The following is a 25043-nucleotide window of genomic DNA, read 5'->3' on the forward strand; positions in this document are numbered from 1 at the left end:
GGCGTGACTGCGAGCCGAGCCGAGCCGAGCCTAGCCGAGTACACAGTACACTCGGCTTGGTCTATTTCGGCGGCGCTCTGTCCCTCCTTCCACTCAAAGACAGCAGGGATTGGCGTATAACACGCACCCACAATTTTTGCCCTGATTTTAAGGGGAAAAAAGTGCGTGTTATACGCCGATAGATACGGTAAATACTAAATGCTGACTTGAGGCAGAGTCAGCCAATCGACAGCTCTGCCTAAATGCAGATCATTTCCTACCGCAGATATGTGATCAGAATTCCAGCATCTAGTCAACACTAGAGGAAGCCTTATACACCTTTACGTTTCTTCAGAAAAAACTAGGAATGGCAGCACTTCATATATCACAAGTCTATAGGCACCCGACAATTGATCTTTTCCCGATTTCTGACTTGCCATGTCTTGCTATGTACCTGTTAGAATGTATACTGTGCCTAGTGTTCATCTGTGGGAAATGGCAACCTGTTGGAACAATGGACCTCAAGAAACCGTAAAAGTATAAGACATTTAACAATGATATGCAAAGTTGATTGTTTCAGTTCCCCACATTTAAGTATCAAACTTTTAACACCACAGGAACTTTGTTTAAAGGAATAAAAAGTATCCTAAAAGCGAAATAGAATTTGCAGAATGATAGAGCTGGGTTTGAAGAACACCATTCATCGACAATCTGCTTTAATTCTAATGGGAGAAATGTGTGCTAGTATTATGTATGTGTTTATTAGAACAGCTATTTGCAATAGCAGAGATAGTGAATAATTTGGATTTTCTGTTAAAAATAAATTTTGGGCATTTTTTATTTCACTGACTTTTTTTTAAATAGACCCACCAGACCAAGATTTATATTATTAAGCTCTTCCCTTTAAATGTAGGCACCAACAAATGCATCACCCTTTTTGTCCCCATTATACTTGCTTAATCCCTATTCCAGATGCTGATCATGCTGAGTTACAGACAGCTCAGTGTTGTTGATACTGACCTTTTAAAAAAATAATAATTTGGCTCCAGCTTCTTAGAAGCTACACATGTACCTCCAGGCCAATTTTTTTCACTATAGAGCTGGCTGCATATGAGATGTTGAGCATTTTACTTGCATGAAAATCACATTATGTAAAAGGTTGCAGAACAAATCCCTTGCGTTAATTAAGCATAGATCGCCTAGGCCAGCATTCTCCAAGCTGTGGCCCATGGATTGGATGTGGCCCTCTGCATGCTTTTATTCAGCCCTTGGGGCATTGTTTCTCTCACTGATATGAAGCACTATTCCTCCCACTGATAACGATGATCCACCATTCCTTCCACAGACACCAACAGTGAGCACTATTCCTTCCACTCTCCTTCACAGTTGGGCATAATTCCTCCCACTGACACCAACAGTGAGCACTATTCTTTCCACTCACTCCAGTGATAGGACACTATTCCTCCTACATATCACAGGCACTATGTCTTTTTTTTTTTTTTTTACCCCCTCTGACCATCAAGACTGGCCACAGTCTGGCTCCCCTAAAATCTGAAGGATCACAAACTGGCCCTTTTTTTTAGAAAGTTTGGGGGGGCCCTGGCTTAGACCTTTACAGTAAATAATAATGATGTTAGAATATATAGAACTAAGTATTTAACTGTATTTAAATGGCATCTGTTTGGGGAGGTAAAAAAAATACCTTTAGAGATTTGATATAGGTCTGTCAGTGATATTCTGGAACCAGTTATGGCACCTTCTGTTTGATTAGATGGATATGGTATTGATCCATTACACCTATTTAGGTAAAAATGGTTTTTACAAGCTCTTTACTTTAGGTTTTAAAAAAAGTGAATCCCAATGCCTGTGAAATATCAGTTATGTTGACTATGCCATGGTTATACACCCCCCTGCCCCAAGCCTGAAAGCTCTGCAAGGTCATTGCTCTGTTCCTGGCCCAACATCTTTGCCCATGGATTGGAGCTGAGTGTACACTAAACTCCCATCTTACTGGTATGGTGTCTCACTCATCTTCCCAAGCTTCATGCATGTTAAGTAAAAAAAACATTGAGCTTTATATTAATATCAAAGAAACTTTTGATCATACAAGCAGTGAACACATGTTATGTAGACACAAGGAAATGATGATTGCTACAGGTCATGACATACTGTAGTTGAATGCAAAACCATAAAAGCTACACAGGAGATGATAAATAAAAAATGCTGATTTTGTAAGTACAATGCAATGACTTTGTACTTTATTAGCTATGAGATTCAATTTATAGCCTTTATTTAAAGAGGACAGGAGCAAAGTGTAATAGCCCACAGCAGCCAATCAAATTTTGTCATTGTTCTAAAAGCTCAAAACTAATGTATGGTGCAAGCTTACTGGCTGCTGTGGGTTACTGAAAGTCTTATCTACTTTTTACACTACCTTGTTAAATAAGCTCAAATGGCTGTATTTAATAAGGCAGACAGAATCAGTACTTCTATCCATAAACGTCCAATTAGAAACCAAAATGAAAGCTGACATTTGCTTGGTTGTATGGATAACTGCATCATTGATATACATTATGAAAATGAGCTGCTCTCCTGTTTGGCTTTCTTCTGTATGCTTAGATTAATGTGCGGCAATGCTGTAAAATCTAACGATGAGGAAGAAACGGTTAATATTTGTATTGTGTTTTAATCTGCTTTCCTTTGGAGGCAGGGCATTGTCAAGTAAGTATGAACATGCAAAACGCATTATTCTATCTACACATCTACATTAGATACGTGCTGACCGGTCATACATCAACATTACAGAACCATTGATTTTATTGTCATATGCCGGCCATCATTTGTTCACTACTGTTATTGTAATACTGTTCAGTTTGAAGGACAACTATACATATGTGCATTTGTATCATTGAAAGCAGAGGTGCCTTGTGTCATAATTACATTTTTGGGATCCCAAGTGTCAGTATCACATTGGTTTGGATCTCAAAATAAGCAGTTCCAAGTAAAACATATTTCATTTCATACATCTGCCAATCTAGGATTCTCAAACTCACCCCACTAGGCGTCTAGGCACATGGGGTTGGCACCTGGGAGGTGGAGAACTTGGTAGTATTATACAGCTTTCGTACAATGGTTGGCTTAATCTCAACTTCTGATTAGATTTTACTGCCTCTAATCTGTGGAAACAAAGAAGCAGTATGTACCCTAACATTTCCGACATTTATTTAAATATCCTTCAGGTTTTGCCATTCGTGTTCAGTTATTTTCAAATGGTTTTATGCTTTGCTTTCCTTGAAAAAAGTGCCAAATATCTTTATGTTGGGTGTGATGTCCAAAAGAGGATGTCACTTCATTCACATCCTCACAAGCGTAATGGCCCAAACCTCTTCTTTTCTGCCTTTAAAGCCGAAGGACGAGCCTATACTGCCTATGCTTGAGAAGAAGCAAGCTTCTGCCTACTATAATCACATAATCACTCCCAGAATTGTAATAAAAAAATACATTTTTCCTAGATTGGGTAATAAAGTAATTGTTGACACCCTAGAGGTTAATTATTCAAGTAAACTTATATTTGCTCCCAAGACCCATTCAGCAGTCCATTATAATAAGTTCTCCTTCAGTAACCTCTCTTCTTTTACTGTTTGTCAGTGATCTAGTCCAGACATGTCAAACTCAAGTCCAAAGACCGGCCACAAATGCAGATACACCCTCATTACAGATACTGTATACAGCAGCCTTTCTAAAACTTTTTAACATGGAGGAAACCTTGAAATAACTTTTCGATCTCAGGGAACCCCTGCTAATAATTGCTGTATCTGGAGGTCATGTTACATTACTGTGATGTTCACTGGGGGGAATATTCCTTATAGTTGTGGTCATTGGGACGAATATCCCCCCCCCCCGCAGGTAGATCACTGGTGCCGGTGGTTACTTATCGGAGAGGCAAAAATTGCTTATTACTTAAGGAACCCCTAGCATCAGTATATGCAGTGTTAATTTCTTCCTGCATTCGGACAGCCTGTTTGCTTTGCTAGGACCCACATTTGTGTCAGTCTAAGGTCGAGGTTGCTCTGAATATTCTGCCCACTCCCCACCTGGGCGATGCCTCTTTGCCTCTCTTCCTGGAGCTGTGACAACTCTGTCTCTTGCCCACCCACCACCTTCAGTGTACTGTAGACATGTCTCTCTGGTTTATCTTTTGACATGATTTTCCAAAATTTGCAGTGCCCTTAACAATTAAGATATGTGCACACAGGATTTGAAGGTAAACGGAATTCTGGAAGCTGTGCCCAGATAAAGGCAGGCAAAGGATCGACTATGCCAAAAGTTTTCCCAGCTCTTTACAATATAAATGGAGACAGCACAGTTACTGTAAATTACAATTCAGTACAAAAGGGTTAGTAAGGCTTGCTCATTACAGCTGTGTCTCTGTGTGGAGGCTGCCATCTTGGTAGAGGTAGGGGTTTGCTTCCTTTTATCAGAGCTCCCAACAAGGTGAAAAGTGGGCAGCACAGTAGGGGAATCACTACATCACAGCAGTGGCTGTCATACAACAGATATACAGCTATTAAGCTGTAGGCACAGGAGTCCTTAGGCACCCTCACATACTAGGAAGTACACTGTTGTTTTTCAGGAGGAGTTCAAGAGAAAAGGTAAATTTGAGGGTACTGCATATGCACAATTAACATTTTTAAGTGTTTCCTGGCACATAGCTAATGTTCACTTACCATGCCTTATTCTGCACTGCAATTCTGAGTGGAGGAGGCCACCGTGGTACAGACAGAACTTTGCTTCCACTTGTCAGAGCCTCAAGCAAGGAGAATAGTGAGGAGCAGAATAGGTACATAAAGAAAATAAATAAGCTATTGCACTGACTACAGTAGAACCCAACTGTCATTTAACGGGGCACATAAGAGGGCCAGGAGAGTGGTAGGGAAAACCAGGTGAAGTGGATGCTGCTCCACTCAGATTAGATCTTGAAATCCAATAGGTATATCACCATATCTCACTCCAAATCTCCTAAAACTGAAAGTCAGAGGAAGCAATGCCTCTAAAGCCGGCCATAGATGGTCAGAATTTCGGCCGGTTTAGCAGGGACCGGCCGAGATTTGAACCATGTATGGGCAGGCTGAGTGTACCCAAGTCCATCCATCAATTGACTTGGGTACACCCAAGATGTTGGATTTATAGGATGCAATTATTTCCAGCAGCTATAGCCACTAGCAATAATCACTATGTTCTCCCGGCAGGGAGGGTTGCCCGCCGCAAGAACACAATAACACTGAGGGCATGGTTACAGGAAAGAAAATTGTATCATCTATGGTCGGCTTAACACTATAGATATACAGCTATTAGGTTGTAGGCACCCTTACATACTAGGAAGTACACTGCTGTATTTCAGGAGGAATTCAAGAGAGAGGATCAATTTTTCAGGGTGTTGCTTATGCACAATTAACATTTTTAAACATTCGCTGTAACATAGTAAATGTTCAATATTTAGGTTCACATCTACATTAAATGGCTGTGTGTGTTTCACATATAGTTTTCATCCATACAACATATCTGAGCCACTGGTTTAGAAAGAATGTATTGAGCTCAACTAAGCACAATATGTTTCCATAGATAACTACAATGCCTTGAAAAAGTATTCATACCCCTTGACATTTTCCACATTTTGTCATGTTACAACCAAAAACATAAATGTATTTTATTGGAATTTTATGTAATAGACTTGCACAAAGTGGCACATAATTGTGAAAAGGAAAATGATAAATGGTTTTCACTTTTTTTTTTTTACAAATAAATATCTGAAAAGTGTGGCATGCAGATTGAATGTGAACAGCAATTTTCAAGTCTTGCCACAGATTCTTATTTGGATTTAGGTCTGGACTTTGACTGGGCCATTCTAACACATGGATATGCTTTGATCTAAACCATTCCATTGTAGCTCTGGCTGTATGTTTAGGGTCGTTCTCCTACTGGAAGGTGAACCTCCCCCCAGTATCAAATCTTTTGCAGACTCTAACAGGTTTTCATCTAAGATTGCCCTGTATTTGGCTCCATTCATCTTCCCATCAACTCTGACCAGCTTCCCTGTCCCTGCTGAAGAAAAGCATTCCCACAACATGATGCTGCCACCACCATGGTTCATGGTGGGCATGGTGTGTTTAGGGTGATGTGCAGTGTTAGTTTTCCACCACAGAGCGTTTTGCTTTTAGGCCAGAGCACCTTCTTCCACGCTTGCTGTGTCCCCCACATGGCTTCTCACAAACTGCAAACAGGACTTCTTATGGCTTTCTTTCAATGGCTTTCCTCTTGCCACTGTTCCGTAAATGTCAGATTTGTGAAGTGCACAACTAATAGTTGTCCTGTGGACAGATTCTCTCACCTGAGCTGTGGATCTCTGCAGCTCCTCCAGAGTTACAATGGCCCTTTTGACTTCTTCTCTGAATTTTGCTCTCCTTGCCCGGCCTGTCAGTTTAGGTAGACGGCCATGTCATGGTAGGTTTGCAGTTGTGCCACATTCTTTCCATTTTCTGATGATGGGTTGAACAGTGCTCCATGAGATTTTCAAAGCTTGGGATATTTTTTTATATAAGTGAAAATTTTATAACCTAACCCTGCTTTAAACTTCTCTACAACTTTATTCCTGACCTGTCTGGTGTGTTCCTTGGCTTTCATGATGCTGTTTGTTCCATAAGGTTCACTAACAAACCTCTGAGGGCTTCACAGAACAGCTGTATTTATATGGAGATTAAATTGCACACATGTGGCCTCTATTTACTAATTAGGTGACTTCTGAATGCAATTGGTTGCACTAGATTTTAGTTAGGGGTATCAGAGTAAAGAAGGCTGAATACAAATGCACGCCACACTTTTCAGATGTTTATTTGTAAAAAAAATTGAAATCCATTTATCATTTTCCTTCCACTTCACAGTTATGTGCCACTTTGTGTTGGTCTATCGCATAAAATACATTTACATTTTTGGTTTTAACATGACAAAATGTAAATTTCAAGGGATATGAATGCTTTTTCAAGGCACTGTACCATGTTAGTAAGTTGTGTATGTTAGCCCTCTAAAAACAAATTTCAGTCTAGGAAGGAAATTTTTTTTTTTTTTAGTTACTTAAATGTAAATGTATCTAAGAAGAAAATAATGCTCTAATAGTAGAATACAGATTGGAAAGTTAAACTGCCTGATAAGTTCTTATATTTTGCATTATGAAGAATGCAACAGAATGTGATGAAAGATGCAAATCTAACAGGTTGACAGGAACAGTTAGGAATTACAACAGAGAGAAATTACTATTGAAGTATCTAAGACAGCAATTCTCGACCATGGTTCTGTGGAAAACTAGGGTTCCTCCAGTGGTTACAGGGATTCCTTGGGTGTGGCTGATTGACCTCCCATTTGATGATGCCTGCATAGTTCCAGTTCCAGCGTCACTTGGCAAAGCCAGCAGTATGACACGAATGATCTCTTTTGGCTATCTGTCAAGCCGCGTACACGCGAGCGGACTTTTCAATTGGACTGGTCCGACGGACTGTTTCCGGTGGACAATTCGACCGTGTGTGGGCTTCATCGGACCTGCAGCTGACTTTTTCTGTCGAAAATATGACGGACTTTAGATTTGGAACATGCTTCAAATCTTTACGACAGACTCGAGTCCGGTCGAAAAATCTGCTCGTCTGTATGCTATTCCGACAAAAAACAACACTAGGGCATCTATTGGCTATCAACTTCCTTATTTTAGTCCGGTCGTACGTCATCGCGTACGAATCCGTCGGACTTTGGTGTGATCGTGTGTAGGCAAGTCCGGTCGTTAGAAAGTCCGTCGAAAGTCTGTCAGAAAGACCGTCGGACCTTTGTTGTCAAAAAGTCCGACCGTGTGTACGCGGCATCAGAGTGGCATTCTGACCACCACCGTAAGGGTGGCAGTCTTCTTGGTGACAACGAATGTAAGGGCCTTTTTCCCAGTGAGCCGCAATGAAACAGTTTTAGCAGAGGTTCCCTGAAATCTCAATTATTTTAAGGGTTCCTCTAGAGAACAGGGTAAAAAAGTTGAGAGAGGCTGATCTAAGACATGTAAAAGAAGCCAGGAGCTGAACCATCCCACTAGGCTCCACCTGTAACAAACTATTTTGGTCCCCCTTATTAAGCATCCACACTTACAGGAGTGAGAACTAGCTTGGGATGGAAAGCATACGCAACTGCCTCTATTGGTTCACATTGGCTTCTTCAGAGGGGAATGACTTTATAGTGTAAATTGTATAGTAATTTTATAGAAAAGAAAATATAGTTGACATTTTTCTATCCATGCTTTTTCTAAAAGCGATTGTTGGTTATCTGCAAATTTAAACTTAAGAAGAAGTAATTGTGTGCCATTTTGGGATTTTTCAAAAATTTGCTCTTATGTGTCCTACAGAAATGTACTTCTGTAAATAGTGTAGAGCTGTGATTTGCAGGTTCTTGCAGTCTTTAGGTGTTAAGCAACCAATATTTTTGTCTCATGTGAACCTGATAAATGGACATTCCATTTTATTATCCTAGAATTACTAGCTACAAAGTATAACATGCTTGGTATAGGTATTGAGTCATACAAGAAACTTTGTGTGATATCTTTGCTGTAAATGCTGAGATATTTTATAACTAAACCTGAACTTTGAGATACACCTGTGACAACATGCCATCGTGCCATAATTTGATAGATATCTTCAGTAAAAGCTGTACATAAACGGGATCAGTAGGTCTGGAGTTATATACAGATCTTGGTGTTTTATGCAAAAGTTGAACCCTCCCCCTTCCTTCCAGGTTCCCTGTTGGTCCTTCAATGGACAGACTTGCTGACCAGTAGGGAGGATGGGGCGTGGAATGGTGTGGGGCCAAAATCTACTTTTACAGGACAAGTTGAGGTTAGCATATGACTTCAGCTGCCTCTCTGTGTATACCATCAGCTGTCTATGTCTCTGGATCTACCAATCATCGTATGTTTCATTTTAATTTCCAAGTACCCAGTACTGCTTGGACCAAGAAGAACTAGGTAAACCCCTTAAAGCGTATCCAGGAAATTTATTTGCAAATAAAAAAAGTATTAATAGTTTGTGCCCTGTTACATACTGCTGTAGCATTGTCTACATACAGTCTACATACAGTAAGCGGCCTTGTGTTCCTGGAGCAGTATGGATGACTTTCCTTCTGCTGCTGAAGCTAAATTGAGTCGGCCTGAATGCTTCTCCACTAAAAGATTTCCCTCTACTACCTCTCCTGTTTTGAGGTCAGATTTTTAAAATTTTCCCTTACTTTCTCAGTGACAGCAATCACTGGTACAAATAGAGAAGTAAAACACCTAGATAGCAATAAAAACTTTGATGGAAATTGAAGTGCCACAGCACTGCTAAGGCAAGCCATAAATGATGCAATTTTCTTTACAGTAACCACAGTGTTGATGGAGGAATGCCTCCCACATAGCTAGTGTATTCTGCTGGTGGGCATCCTTCCCTGCTGGCAGAACAAAATTATTACTGCTAGCGGCTATATCCGCCAGCAGTAATCGCATGTAGAAAGTCTGACAGGCTGGTTGTACTGAAGTGGATCGATGGATCGACCTCAGTACAAACAGCCTGCCCCTAGATGGATCGAGTCTCGGCTGGTCACTACTGAACTGGCCAAGATTCAATCCATCTATGGCCTACTTTAGAGGTCCAGATGAGCATCCACACAAAAAGTCAGGTGAACAATCCAAACAGTAGCCAACCTGACCTTTTATTGGAACAAAGTTGTATCTGAACCTCTTAGCAGTGCTCTGGCATGCCGACTTCCATTTTTGCTACATTAGAGCACAAACCAAGGAGACAGTGGACATCCTCTGAGGTGTAAAATCCGCCTGCCTGGGAACCAGATTATTTACATCAGTATCATAGTGTTGGGACACCCAACATATGGCTTTCACAAGCTGAGCTTGGCATTTGGCTAAGCTAGTGTTGTCAGTGGCTTAGCAAAGCTCCATCGTTGCTAGGCAGAATCAACTAGGGAGAGCACTGCTTTATCCTGCTCTCTTTTACTAGTCTTTCTATAGGGATATATGGTAAACACTGGTCAGTACACAAGTGGCTTTCTTTGGCTTTTTGTTCATGAACACTAATGACTGCAGAGTGAGACAGGGTTCATCCCGTACATGGTCTGTACTAGTGTCTGGGACACCAGGCATGAGATCTTGCCCCAACGTGGCGGTCACAGGTTCAGCTTGGCGTTTGACTAAGGCTGGCCATACATGGGTCGAATTTCAAAAATCTGAAATTTTGTGCGTTTTGTGATCCAATGGTGCACCATTGATTTTTTTAATTCGGCCAACCAAGCCTTCAATTTCACCTCCTGTTGCTACAGAAAAGAATTTTCGTGGCTGGGAATCTTCTTTTCTTTCCAGGAATTTTCTTTTCTTGCACATGCACATTTCTTTTTTGATTTCATTCCTCGCACAATTCTCCCATCGTTGATTAGAAAATCGTTTGTTTTTCAAAAAATTTCCAACATGCCCGATTACTTAAATTTGATGGCTGCACGAAAATTGGCTATTGCTGCAGCCCACTAATGGTGCGAAATTCAAACAAAAATTCTTAGATTCGATTTTCTAAAGAAAATTATTTCGAAATTCGACCCATGTATGACCTGTCTAAGCTAGTATGAAGCACATCTACATTATTCCTGTGCAGAATCAACTAGAGAGAGCTATCCTACTCTCTCTAGTAGACTTGCTATAGGGATATACAGTATGGTAAACACCCGACTGTGACACAAGTAGCTTGAGTAAAAGTCCAAGCTAGCCCATCCATGTTTATGCATGGGTTGGGGTGGGGATCTTTTCGCAGGGATCACAGACAACATCAAAGACCATGTGTGGAATCAAATACTACCTGACTTGATACAAAATGGAAGAAACCTGTTGTAGGGGTGAGCTGCCATTTTATTTTAGAAAACACTACATGTCACTTAATGCTGAAATAAACTCAAGGGCGGTATAAGTGTAAAGAAGCTTGCATGAAAGCATACAGTATAATTTTAAGTAGATGTTTCCAAGAAAATAATAGGGTACACTTGTTATATCTGATACCAGACAGAATAGTGCTCTGTTAATATGGTAGTTGCAGCTGCATTTGCATCTAGAGCCCCTTCCTTATTCCCGGAACATCTGTAGTGCTTTCCTGTGTCCCTGGTTCATACTCTAAAAACCTGCTTGCTTATTGGGGCCTATATACTAAGCCGAAACCTTAACCATCAAGCTCAGTGTAATAACTTATATAATACTCTATTGACTATTGTATATATTCTTACTACGTTTGTAGCAAAGTACAGTGTGCCTCTCAGAAAGCATACCTGTATTGCTCAATATGTCTCATAGAATTTCACATCAGCAACTTTGTTTTTTTATTATTTTATTATTTACTACTTATTTTATTTAAAACATTTTTTACACTGTCCCTTTATTTTTATTTTTTTAACAACTTTATTGCACAACATCCCTTGTAATAACAATAAGCATGTCAGGTCCTCTTTATGAAGAGACCTGGAAATGATGAAATCCTACATCACAGAGGGGAGGCGGGTATGGATTGAAACTTTCTCCCCTCTCAGAGTAAATGGACACCAAGGTGGTGGGAAAAGGGGGGGCTTAAATTCCCTGTGGAAGTGATTGAGCAGCTATAAAGCTGCTTGGATCACTTCTACAAGAAAGCCCATTGCCGGATGAAAGTTTTGATACCAGGATAATGCCTGCAGGTGCGGGCATCTTCCCGATATAACCATTTCAAACCGAGGATGTATGGGTACTTCCTAAGGGGTTAAAGTGGAATTCAACTGTATCTGAGCACCACAAACTGAAAACACTATTTCATTCATTTTTAATATACAAAGCAAATTTCCCATCCATCCAGGTCTCCATGCTTTATTTTCTTAAGAAATGACTTGAAAAAACTCACCCTAGCCCAGGGGTGCCCAACCACTGGTCCGTGGGCCACATGTGGCCCGTGGAGCCCTCTGATGTGGCCTGTGACCTCCTGCTTTGGGATGGCGATTCGGCAAGCCCAGATCGCGGGTTCCTGACCTGCCATACCAGAAGCATCAGTGTTGAGAATGGAGCCGGCGGTAGAGGAAGCATGTGGCTGCAGTAGAGGGCAGAGCTAATGCTTCCTGTATAGTGCCGGCTCCTGTCACAGGTGGAGTAATACCAAATGCACTCTGCCTGGGACAGCAACAGCTGGCCATAGCTGCAGGGTAAATTCTGAAGTGAAGATTGTGTTTAAAGGTCAGTTCTTTTTAATTAAAATCACATTGCAATGGACATATCTATTTTATTTCTGCACTGGTTACTCTGGGCCAGCTTTCAAACTGATCTGCAGGCGCAGCGCAGAACCAATTGGACCCTCTATTCACCCCTATGGTGGACTTGTGTCCATTTATACCCGCCTACCTCCATTCCGTTCCACTAAAAAGAACAGAAGTGGATCTGTCCCCTTTTTATCTGGGTGGTTTGGGTTGGAGGGCCCATAGAGTAGCGTGGCCTGTGTGCATATGCAGAGTGGACACAGACTTGTCATCTGCCCGCTCCGCTCATTCTGGCCCTCGACTAGTTACCAAGTCGCTTAAGTGGCCCTCGCTCTTCAAAACATTGGGCACCCCTGCCCTAGCCTTTCTATCTGCAGCCATATTGAGTAAGGGCAGAAGATTCATGTAGCATTTAGTTCCTGGAATCTATCTGTCCTTAGCTCAGGCATGCAGGCAGGAGGGTGTGCTTAGCTGAGAAAGCCCCTCCTCTAGATGAAAGAAAAAAATGTCCATAAAGACTCCTGGGATGTATGACATCAATTTGGCCTAGTAAATACAATATTCCTTCCTATTTATTTAGTAATGCTAGCAGCAAAATGATTAAAAATAGTTCATATTTCTAGCAACTGAGCGGGGAGCTCAACTGCAGATATCTAAAAAAAAAAAATATATATGTCCCCTACAGATATGACAAGCCAGTATCTAATTTAATCCCCTGCATCTACTGATATTGAAATATCAGATTTGTGTGGACCAACCATTTAAGTCACAGTTTGTTTTGCTCAGTAGGTTTTGTATTTGTTTGCATGCAGTTTCATGAAAGCTATACAGTAATCAATGTGGAATTCACATGTACAATTAGCGGAAACCGTAACCAGGGAATAGAAAATATATTTAGTAGTTCCAATTATAAGTGTTACACACGATTAATGACTCAAGCCTAGTAAATAGGCCCCATTGTTTTGTTATTTTCCAGTACCTCTGGGCTTTTAGCACATGATTTGTGATAAGTATCATGATTCATATTGACTAGTGTGGGTTCTCCCTTCCTCTCAGACCAATGCACCAATGTGTCTGAAAGTTGCTGGCATGCGTTCATTTGATTTGTACAGCAAATCAAACCTCATTTGACCCTCGCTTGTGCATGAAACGCATGCTCAGGTGTCCTCAGCAAACATTCACTAAGTTTTTCACTTGGTTTTATTTGCTGCTTACAAGGGGATCAAGGTAAATTTATATATCATGATAATTGCCATCATTCGCATTGAAGTCTAACTATTCGCTGTTTGAAATGAGTTACAATTTTAAGTTCTTTTTGTAAGAGATGTACAATTGCTAAACAAATGTGTGTTTAAGCCAAAAAAAACAAAAAAAAATATAGCCCTATGTATCAGCAGCTTAATATGAATGCCAGTATTGAAGCAACTCAAATTCCGGTTGTCGTATTCTAGAGAAAAATAGCCACTTCAGCCCTTGCACCTGTATATTCCTTGTGGACCAGAGCAATTTTTACATTTCTGCTTTTGGCCTATTTATTCAGCAAGTAACACATCTATAATTTTTTAAGGTCAAACGGGGCTTTCTTTTGGTAATATTACCTTGCAAAAATATTTTATTTGTAAATTAATTACATTTTTTAATTCAATTTATAGAAAAAGATGTTGTTTTTACCCATTTTAAAAAAAAATAGTGACTGGTGTCACTATAGAAGTGTATTCTATCATTTTTCCCGTCTATAACAACACCTAAATTATGACCAATCAAAAATTGTGAACATTTAAGTGCCACATTCCTGAGTTAGAACTAACATTGAAATTACACTATGGTGTTGGCATGGGACTTTTAGCCCGGGTTCACACCTATGCGAATTAGAGGTGCGTTTCCGCACCTCTAATTCGCATAGCAGGAGAATGTGACTGGCTCCCTATGGAGCCAGTTCACATATCTCCGGGGCGGCTGCGGTGCGCACTGCACAAAAACGCTGTGCGTCTTTGGCTGCGTTTCAGGGCCGAATTCAGGCATTGAATCGGCCCTGATTCGTCCCTGAAACGTGGAACAGGGACGCACAGCGCTCCTGTGCGATCCGCAGCCCGTTGTGGTGTGAACCCGGGCTTAAGGTACAGCATACGTTTTAATGTTAAAACACGTTTTTATTGTTCAAAACTGTTTAAAAGAAACACCAATATGACTTTCATATTACACCACAAAGGTACATCATAAAATACAAAAATGTTCTATATGGTACAAAACACCTCTCAGATTGAATAAGATCTCTCCAACAATTTCCCCAATGTGTTGGCGATGCTCGAAAGAAGTGGGCTCACTCCTACCATATGGTGGTCTTGCTCCTTAATCCAACCCTTCTGGAGAGAGGTCCACCGCCTCACAACCCAAATCACAACACTTCCGATTAATTACTCCCCAGCCCAACTACTTTTACATCACTCTTCCAACCCAAGGTCGGCATATCATAGATCATTAGTAATGCATATGGTAAATGCAGCTAAGATGTGTATTCCAGCATGCTGTCATTCCCCTAACCCTCATATGATAGCAGACTGGATCAAGCGCATTAACAAGATTGCGGAAATGGAGGAGCTTGTTCATTTGGCCAAGGAGGGATCTTCTAAGTTTATGAAAACTTGCTGGCATCATTTTAAGACAACGGCTGAATATTCCCAGCTGCTGACCTAATCCATTGACTGAGGAGAAGGATAAAGCCACCCTAACCCCTCTCTCCTACATCCCCGGGGCCTTTCCCTACTCGTTCCTTCTCCTCCCTTACGTGTCCTTTCTTGATATTATCTTATTCCTTATCTTCCTTCACCCCCCCCTTTTTTTTTTCTCTCTCTTAGTTTTTATATAAATCTCTCCTTACCCATACCCTACATTTCTCATTAACCTTTACTTTTTTTATCCCTACCCAAATTTGTTTACCCAGTATCGGGCTCGATCTCTCCAAACCTTGCTTTGAATTTTCCCGCTGTCATACTACAATTTTGGTCTGCCAACACACCAGACCTCCCTGGAGCCACTATCCCCGTACCAGTTACTAGGGGCCCGTTGGCTGAAACTGCAAGGGGAGATATTATTTCCCACACAACAGGCTGACTGAATTCGATATGAAAGCTTGCGTAGGGAATGTTGGACTTAGACCTTCCCTGCATGTTATCACATCGAAACACGGGCAAACACACTATTTGATCCTATGCACTTCTACTTTACTTTTTCAATGTTACACATATGTTAATGTTTTATGAGCAATACAAATTGGTTAAGTGTATATACAATTGTGTTGTCTTCTCTCAATGTACTCCCACTTCGGAGCTTTAATATTCAGTATTCATTATGTCACATATATTGACCCCACCCGTTCATTGATGTAACAATTATGTACAATTTATGCCTTTTAAATAAAGCTCTTTTGAAACAAAAAAAATACAAAAATATAAAAAGAGGTTAGCATTAGTACTGCAGTATAATATTTGTTACGGCTCAACGCGTTTCTTGGATATTGTCCTCTTCGTCAGGAGCGACAATAGAGACTTTATATATTAATGCCATCTTATTTCCATGGCGAAAAGTTGAAACTGCTGTTTTATCCTGGTATGGTTGTGTTCATGAAGTCCTGGGTAAAGATAAAATATCAGGTCTCTTGTAAATATTATATCATAGCATATCTTGTGATATGGCTGTGGATAGAGATTGTCCAATCTAGCACTATAGGGTATGGCAGGGAGCTTTTAAAGCTCAAAGTAGATAGTCCCCAGGCTGGTAATTTGTTTTGGTTGGCCTTACAACTCTCATGGCGAAGCTGCTGCAGACTCCATTAATGTTCTTAAACTATAGATGAACCAGTGGATTACCAATCTTGGATCTTGCTAGATTATAACCCTCATTTATCTTGTTTAAGATCCCTCATTGGGAACTATCTACTTTGAGCTTTAAAAGCTTCCTGCCATACCCCATAGTGCTATATTGGACAGTCTTTATCCACAGCCATATCACAAGATATGCTATGATATAATATTTACAAGAGACCTGATGTTCTATCTTTGCCTGGGACTTAATGAATACTACCCTACCAGGATAAAACAGCAGTTTAAGCTTTCCGCCATAGAAGTAAGATGGCGTTAATATATAAAGTCTATACAGGTGGCTCCTGACGAAGTGGACAATTCCCAAGAAACGCGTTGAGCCGTAGAGACTATTACATGTGAATATACTGCAGTACCAATGCTGACCTCGTTTTATATCTTTGTATTTTATTATGATGTACCTTTTGTGGTGTGATATGAAAATCATATTGGTGTTTGTTTTAAACGATTTTGAATAATAAAAATTTGTTCTAACAGTAAAGTGTATGCTGTGTCCTAAAAGTCCCATTCCAATACCATAGTGTAATTTCGATGTTAAAATCTAAATTATGTTTCTGGTATAAAGCATTAAAGAGGAGTTCCACCCGCCCCTTTAAAAATTAAAAGTTATGAGCTACACATACTGTAGCTGCTGACTTTTAACATTAGGACACTTACCTGTCCTGGAGTCCAGCGATGTCGGCACCGCAGCTGAGGTTTCCATCGTCTGGACAGGTGCTGCCACCGCCATTGCTTGTAAGGGAGCCCGGTCTCCCAGAATGTGGCACCGGATGGGGGGGATCAGATAAGCGGAAGTTCCGCTTTTCTAATGCCTGCCCATAGATGGATCGAAATTCGTCCGGGTTCTGCTGAAGCAGCTGAATTTCAATCCGTCTATGGTCGGCTTAATGTGAAAAAGGAAAGGCTTGAGTTTTTATGGGCAAATTCCTTTTTTTTTTTTTCTTGCTAGGTTGGTTTAACTGAGTTGAGAATCTTCACATAATAAATGGCATGAATGTTCACTTCAATTATCCGGTTGTGCAGATGAAATAAGTAAACTTTGCTTTTTACATGATTGTATAATTGAAGGGAATATTCACACAATTTATTGCGTTAAGCAGGAGTGCCCAACTCCAGTCCTTAGGGGCCCAGGTCCACACACATTTTTAGTATTACTCTAACAGACAATAGTAGATAATGTAAGATATGGTTCACCAAGTCATACAATGACTGTGTTTATACTGAAATCCTGGCCGGTATGTGGCACCCGAGGACTCTCAACTTGTTTAGTAAACCAGCCTCAATGTAACAATGATGTTGTTACATTGTATTTCTCAGTGAAGCTTTGGACAATGTTCGGACCTTGCTCCAAAGCCTCATTTTTACACAGCGACAAAGAAAATGAATAATGTACATAAAATTGTTAAAAAGAGATTTAATTGCCACAGTTTCTTTGATCAGTTATCCATTTATATATTTTTAGACCGTCGGTTAGCAGAGCTGCTCCTCAGCCAGAAAAACTACAGAAGAACAACATTAATAAGAAAAAGAAAGTGGTCGAGGTATGTACTGTATATAGGTATCTGTGACACATGATTGCAGAAAGGGGTTAATGACCAAGGTTTTGAAAAGGGATGTCCAAGCAACTCATATAGGTATGAGGGTCAGATGTCCATAAACCTTTAGCTATTTATTGTATATTTATATATAAATATGTATGGCCCATTGGTCATCAGAGCTGTCTGGAGCACAGTGGATGACGGGCAGGAAGAGCTGTGGTAAACCCTGTTTTTAGTGTATCCACTCATTAAAAACTCCTTTGATTTGGAAAAATCCAGTTGAGAAGGTGAGGTGGTTTGGGCATCTTTTATGGATGCCTACTGGGAAGTCCTTTCAAGGGCTGAACCAGCCCCATCCAAATGAGTCGAGAATTAAAATTGAAGTGCACACCACTGCTAAGAAGTCCAGACACAACTTTATTTCATTAAAAGTCAAGGGTACCATCCAAAAAGTAGCCAACACATTTCGGGGGTTCAAGTTGACAAACAAGCTGCTAAGGCCTGTGCTTGTATTTCGCACTGGAAAAAATACCATTGTAGGTCCAATTCACTTCTCATTACATTCCACTACAAGTCAAGGAGACTGTGAAGATCCTCTGGAGTGTAGAAGATGACTGCTCAGAAACCAGATGATTATTTACCACCTACCTTAAGATAACAATACCAGTAAGATAATCCTTTGGATTCAACGCTATCTTGCCACTTTCCTCAACCGTCCAAATGGGTGGAAGCCCAGAAACCAGGACTCAGGGACAAGGAACAAACTGGCAGGCCTCAATCTTTTAGCTGGCCTGGGAACAGCACCCAGGAAAAGCTGGAATCAAAGGCAAAGTGTGATTCTAGGCCAAACTGCTCATCCTGGTTCTTCGCCTTTCCTATGCGAGTGGCTGAGAGACGAATGAATGTAAAAAATGTTGACTTGACACATAGCATTATTTATAATATCGACCTTTACAAAGAGTATTTGTATATTTTACCATCACACCCTCTGTAAACTGTTGCCTTGTACTGTGTTGCAGGATCTCTCTCTGGAGCATGTGTTTGGCTACAGAGGTTTTGATTGTCGTAATAACCTGCATTACCTCGGTGAAGGTACTGATATTATCTATCACACAGCTGCTGCTGGAATTGTACAGAACATTTCTGCAGGTATGGTTACACAATAACAGACAAAAAAATATCATATTCTGCATGGTATCACCAAATATAGTTTATAAGGATTTCACCTGGGATATGCCCAACTTGACAAAAGTCAGTTGTCTGATTGACTTCTATTGAAGGTACATACTGGAAAAAGATCGGCGGCAGCAGCAGTCCAGATCCTTTTTAGGCATTGCCTGTCAACCATTAATGCCTCATGTTGTAAAGTAAAGTTCCTTTTCAAGCTAAACTTCTCGTCTAGCTGAGAAAAACGTCCCTTACCAACTTACCCAAACTGAAACATCTTGGGATACAGATGCCATGCATCCCAGGAAGGTTCAGGGCACTCTCCACTGCAGTGCGCATAAACTGGGCAAACACCATCGCACTGCGCATATGCTGTGGCGCGTCATCAGAGGGCCAAGCGGCAAGAACCAGGAACAGTCAGCTGGTCTTCCGATGATGTCGGAAGAGAAGATAGCTGTGTGGGACCCACAGTGCTGAGACAGAGCAGTAACTTACACCAGATAACGCTGGATTCACAGGACAGGTGAGGATGCTTTTGAGGACAACCTAACTGTCAAGGTAAGGGGGGAATTTTTTTTAAAGAGGGTAATGAAGTTCCTCTTTAACTAGCAGTCTTGGGGAACATTTGCCTTTCTTCAGCCTTTCATCCTTGTATGTATAATTATTAGTTACATTTATTTTCTTGTGTCCCCCATCACATCTGGGAAGGACACAGATTTTAACCTTAAGTTTTGTCTGAAATTAGGAACTCAAAGCTTCTATCTGGAACACACTGATGATATTCTCTGTCTGACTGTCAATCAGCATCCAAAGTACAAGAATATTGTTGCCACAGGACAAATTGGTAAGGAATAAGAGTGATTTGTTTTCGGCAGTTATTACATATGACAGTATTACCTTAGTGTTTGCTAAAGGATTATATACATTACATTCAGTGTAATAAAAGAACATCTGCCATGGCGTCCATTCTGACATGACAGTGCAGTCTGTAGTGCTATAGTATTAGATGTTTGCTGTACTGTATAGAAGCAACAGAGCTTTTCCCAGTCTGTGAGCTATTTCAGCTGGTACTGAGCAATTCTGCCATATACAGGTCTTCATTTGCAGTACCGATTGAGGCAGTGCATTTTAGGGCATTAGAAAAGCTTTTGTGAATGATTTTTTATATATTCTTTTTTATTTTTTCAGTGTGATTTCCCTGAATTGACCAGTTCCATTAATACATAATTACAATAATACTTTTTGTTAATTTGGCAGTGGTACTGGATAGGAGAATATTAGCTCGTACAATATTTAATCTGGCCATACATGGATCGAAATTCAGCCGGTCCTGTGGGAATCGGCCAAATTTCGATTTATGTATGGGCACCCTAGTTATACACAAATCTTTCTTCCCTTGGTGGAAGGGAAGGAAGTTGCATATTCTATGGCTTGCCTTAGTTACACATTCCTGTAATAAAAATGTCTTGGTCGTCACCACTACAAAATACAAATCTACAAAGTGCAGCTAATCCTAAATCCTCATAAATTATCAATTGTTTCAGCCAAAGAATTATAAGTCAATATTTTTACTCATTTACCTAGTAGATTGCTATGTTATTTCTCACAGTACCCATTATTGGCAGGATTGGGTCACGATGGTCATTTGTCTGCGACAGCCTTTCTCAACCCTTTTTACTGCAAGGGAACCCCTAAAATATTGTAGAGGTCTCAGAGGGAACCCCTGCTAAAACCTATTTATTGTGATCTAAAGGGAAAAATGCCCCTTACATTGGTCAGTAGGAAGACTGCAACCTTTACAACGATGGCCAGGTTCCCCCCCTTACAGACAGCTAAAAGAACTCATTGGTGTCACACTGTTGGCTTTGCCAAGCAGCATTGGCCCTGGAACTATATAGGTACCATCAAATGGGAGGTCAGTCAGCCACAACCCAAGGAACACTTATGCCGCGTACACACGAGCGGACTTTACGGCAGACTTTGCCCGGCGGACGGGATTTCGTCGAACAATTCGATCCTGTGTGGGCTCCAGCGGACTTTGTTTTCTCAAAAGTTGGACAGACTTAGATTGGAAACATGTTTTAAATCTATCCGTCGAACTCGAGTCCGGTTGAAAAGTCCGCTCGTCTGTATGCTAGTTCAACGGACAAAAAGCCACGCTAGGGCAGCTATTGGCTACTGGCTATGAACTTCCTTCTTTTAGTCTGGTCGTACGTCATCACGTACGAATTCGACGGACTTTGGTGGATTGTGTGTAGGCAAGTCCGTTCATTCGGAAAGTCCGTTGTAAAGTCCGTCGAAAAGTCCGCCGGCAAAGTCTGCCATAAAGTCCGCTAGTGTGTACGCGGCATAAGTAACCTCTGGAGGAACCCTAGGGTTCCACAGAACCTTGGTTGAAAATGGCTGGTCTATGGCAATTAATGCCACTGGCTGATTCTTTAGCTGATTGGGTAGTGTGACAGTGTGAGGCCCTGCCACTGTGAAAATGTAAGATAAAATTACACGAGATTAGCATTAAGGTTAAAGACTATCATTTCTGAACAGAGAATGCTGTGTTTTTGGCTTTCTCTGGATTCTGTAAACCTGGATCGGCGGGGGGGGTCTGGAGTTTGAAGGATCCAACGTGTCTTGGGTGGGATTATTATTATTATACAGGATTTTTTATAGCGCCAACAATTTGCACAGTGCTTTACAACATGAGGGCAGACAGTACAATTCAATACAGGAGAATCAGAGGGCCCTGCTCATTAGAGCTTACAATCTAGGTCGGAGGGTCAAATGATACAAAAGGTAATAACTGTGGGGGATGATCTGATGGAGAAAATAAAAGTACAGTTGTTAGGTGGGGGCAGAATAGGCTTCTCTGAAGAGAAAGGTTTTCAGGGATTGTCTAAAAGAAAACAGCGTAGGAGATGGTCGGCCAGATTAGGGTAGGGAGTTCCATAGGATAGAAGAGGCTTGGGAAAAGTCATGGAGGCGAGCATGGGAGAAGGTAATGAGGGAACTAGAGAGCAGGAGGGATGAAGAGAACGATTTGGTTGGTATTTTGAGACTAGGTTAGTAATGTAGCTGGGGGCAGAGTTGTGGATGTCTTTTTAAGCTGTTGTTAGTATGGATGAAACCTTCAATTCTGTGTCCAGACTTTAGTGCATGCCTGCAGCCTGTGCGAGTAAACAGGTGTGCAGGGTCATTATATACTCATGCCTGAAGATAGCTCAGGGCTCCCAGTTTGGAGACACAAGGTCTCACCAAGGGGTCAAAGGAGCCCCAGCCAGCAGCCATGAGATACAGGGTCTTGTTTCAGGAGTCAGGTGGGCTCCTATCCGGGTATCAGGAGAACCCCTATCCAGAGGCTTGAAGTAGGCCGTGCAGCGGGGCGCTGCGACTGAAGGCTAAGAGAGTAAAGTGAAGCAGGAGAGCTGGACAACACAGGAGAGACTGGTAAGAAGAGCAGTAGTGCTACTGAGAAGGGAGCCAGGTGGCTTGGCATTTTCAGTTGTCTGTTCATGTTGAATTGGAAGAACCCCCGTGTGGGCAATTGATGACTATGTAAACTATTTGTTTTGTTCAATAAAAGTGGGCTGCCATGCCCTAAAAAACAATTTACACTGACACATTCAGAAAAGCATCAGCCACATGAGTATAATCACCCCAACACCACAGTAGATTGGATATTATCACCTGATTGGTTGCTTATCCTGAGAAAAAAAAGACAAGCGCAGGGTTGTCTGACAGCTCTTCCATGTTATTCCCCCAAAAACAATAACATTGGTAATTTGGGTGCCACCTTCAGAGCAGTGGTAGTGTATAAGTGACTGCGCTGTGTTTTATGGCTGTGGTGTTGTTACCCATCTCTCCTGTGAGAGCCCCTGTAAACATCTGCTTAAATTGTTTGTTACCCTAAAATAAAAAAAATGGATCCTGTTCCCTTAAAGCATGTTATAAGCAGGTTGTTTCCTCATGTCAGAGCTTCCCCCTACTGATGACTGGTGTAGGAATATTTAGGAAGCAGCAGAATGAAGCAGAAGCAGGGAGATCCTTGCACTGCAGGTCCTCCGATACTGCTCCCTCTCCAGCAAGGAGAACAGTGAGCAGCACAGTAGTGACATCATCAAATCTCAATAAATAGGAAATCTTTACTCTTTTGAGTTCAGGTCCACTTAACCAGGGAAAAAATTCAGTTTTATGTAACTCTTATCCTGTTTCCCCGAAAATAAGACCTAGCGTGATTGTCGGTGATGGCTGCAATATAAGCCCTACCCCCCAAATAAGCCCTAGTTAAAGTCCTTGTTGGTCTTATTTTCAGGGTAGGTCTTATTTTCGGGGAAACCGGGTAGGGCTTATTTGGGAGGTAGGGCTTATATTGCAGCCATCACTGACAATCACGCTAGATCTTATTTTCGGGGAAACCGGGTACTGTACTTAGCTTAAAGTGAGAAACTGTTATATGATTTACCACTGCATCTTGCAACTGGGAAAAGGTTTGTTGCATCATTAAAAGAAAGGTAGTTGATGTCAGTAGCTAGAGGACATTGTTCAGAGCTAATCCATTATTAACTTTGTTACAACCTCTTGCATCATCTGCCATCTCCCACCTCCCCACCTGACATCCCTTACTGATGCAAGATAAGCAAAGTTAGAATATGGTGTCATTCATGTAACTACATCCAGCTATGTGCACAGAGCTGCTAGAAATGCACCCCCCCCCCCCCCCGACTTTTTATAGCTGCATTAGAAGATATAATAAGTGTTTTTATTTTAAATGTTTCATTTTTGCTTTGCATTTATAAAGTGCACTGGGCTTACATGACAGAAAAACTGTTCTTTGTACATGTTTGAAATTAAAACAATACATTTTTCATAATTAATGGTTTTAAGATGACGAGGAAGTCAAAGTTAAGAAAACATAATGAAATAAACAGTCATTTCATCATAAAATATATGCACACAAAACTAGTCTTTATACTTAAAGTGGAGTTCCACCCAAAAATGAAACTTCTGCTTTTCTGATTCCTCCCCCCTCCGGTGTCACATTTGGCACCTTTCAGGGGGGAGCAGATACCTGTCTAATCCAGGTATTGGCTCCCACTTCCGGGCATAGATTGCCGCAGTATCCGCAGCTATCTACATCATGTCCGGCCCCTCCTCTGTCCCCCCCTCCCCCGCTGTCTTCTGGGAGACACACAGGTCCCAGAAGACAGCAGAGACCAGTGAGATTGCTCAGCGCGACTTGCGCATGCACAGTAGGGAACCCTCAGTGTTTTTTAGCTTAAAGAAGAAGTACAGACAAAGCTTGTGTGATCGTTCTTCTCCTATGGATCACAGGAGTGCAGTTCGTTCTGCCCTCCTTTGACCCGTTTTCAGCAGACAGCGGGCTAACATCACAGAGCCGCGAGCTGCTAAAAGCCAAAGCCGGCCGCTCCAGTGAGCGCTGGGGGGGGGGGTGAGCGGAGAGCTGCTGACTCACAGTCAGCAGCTCTCTGCTCGGGGAGCTGTGAGATTCGAGCGATCAGCAGTGTTTGATTGCTTGGTTTTCAGTGTTAGAGGAGCCCGAGGACAGATGCAGCATTGGACCATATGATTCTAAATAAAAAAACAAAAACAAAAAACCCCATACATCTATTTTAACACAATAAAGTAAACATTCCCCAGTTTGTTAAAATTCTTTTCCCAGCACTTGCAGTTTACCACTTTCAGTGCTGCTGGTTCCTGCTCTCTCAGTGCTGTTGTCCTGAATGTTGAGTCTTCACAGGAAAGAGTTAACAATGGACAGAGCAGTCCTAGCTTGGAGAAGGGAGGAGTGAACGGCCTTCCCAGAAGAGTTGAAGCTGTTATAGCTGCAAAGGGTGGGCCAACTCAATATTGAACCCTACAGACTAATGCCCCGCACACACGGTCGGACTTTGTTCGGACATTCCGACAACAAAATCCTAGGAGTTTTTCCGACGGATATTGGCTCAAACTTGTCTTGCATACACACGGTCACACAAAGTTGTCGGAAAATCCGATCATTCTAAACGCGGTGGCGTAAAACACGTACGTCGGGACTATAAACGGGGCAGTGGCCAATAGCTTTCATCCCTTTATTTATTCTGAGCATGCGTGGCACTTTGTCCGTCGGATTTGTGTACACACGATCGGAATTTCCGACAACGGATTT

The 25043-nt window shown here is 41.4% G+C and overlaps 1 protein-coding gene across 5 annotated transcripts in view; it reads left to right on the forward strand.

Annotated features, from left to right (window-relative positions):
* The window catches only part of EML6 (EMAP like 6), a 262319-nt gene that overhangs the window by 206774 nt on the left and 30502 nt on the right, over nt 1-25043 (forward strand). For 3 of the 5 annotated variants that reach the window (XM_073628575.1, XM_073628576.1, XM_073628577.1), the window contains 4 exons: nt 2686-2700; nt 17641-17719; nt 18736-18865; nt 19629-19727. In XM_073628575.1, the coding sequence (XP_073484676.1) occupies nt 2686-2700; nt 17641-17719; nt 18736-18865; nt 19629-19727 (323 nt within the window). The remainder of the gene's footprint in view (nt 1-2685; nt 2701-17640; nt 17720-18735; nt 18866-19628; nt 19728-25043) is intronic. The other 2 variants (XM_073628578.1, XM_073628579.1) reach the window with 1 other exon arrangement.

The sequence above is a fragment of the Aquarana catesbeiana genome, linkage group LG04, assembly GCF_042186555.1.
Source record: "Aquarana catesbeiana isolate 2022-GZ linkage group LG04, ASM4218655v1, whole genome shotgun sequence".
In the NCBI taxonomy this organism is placed as follows: Eukaryota; Metazoa; Chordata; class Amphibia; order Anura; family Ranidae; genus Aquarana; species Aquarana catesbeiana.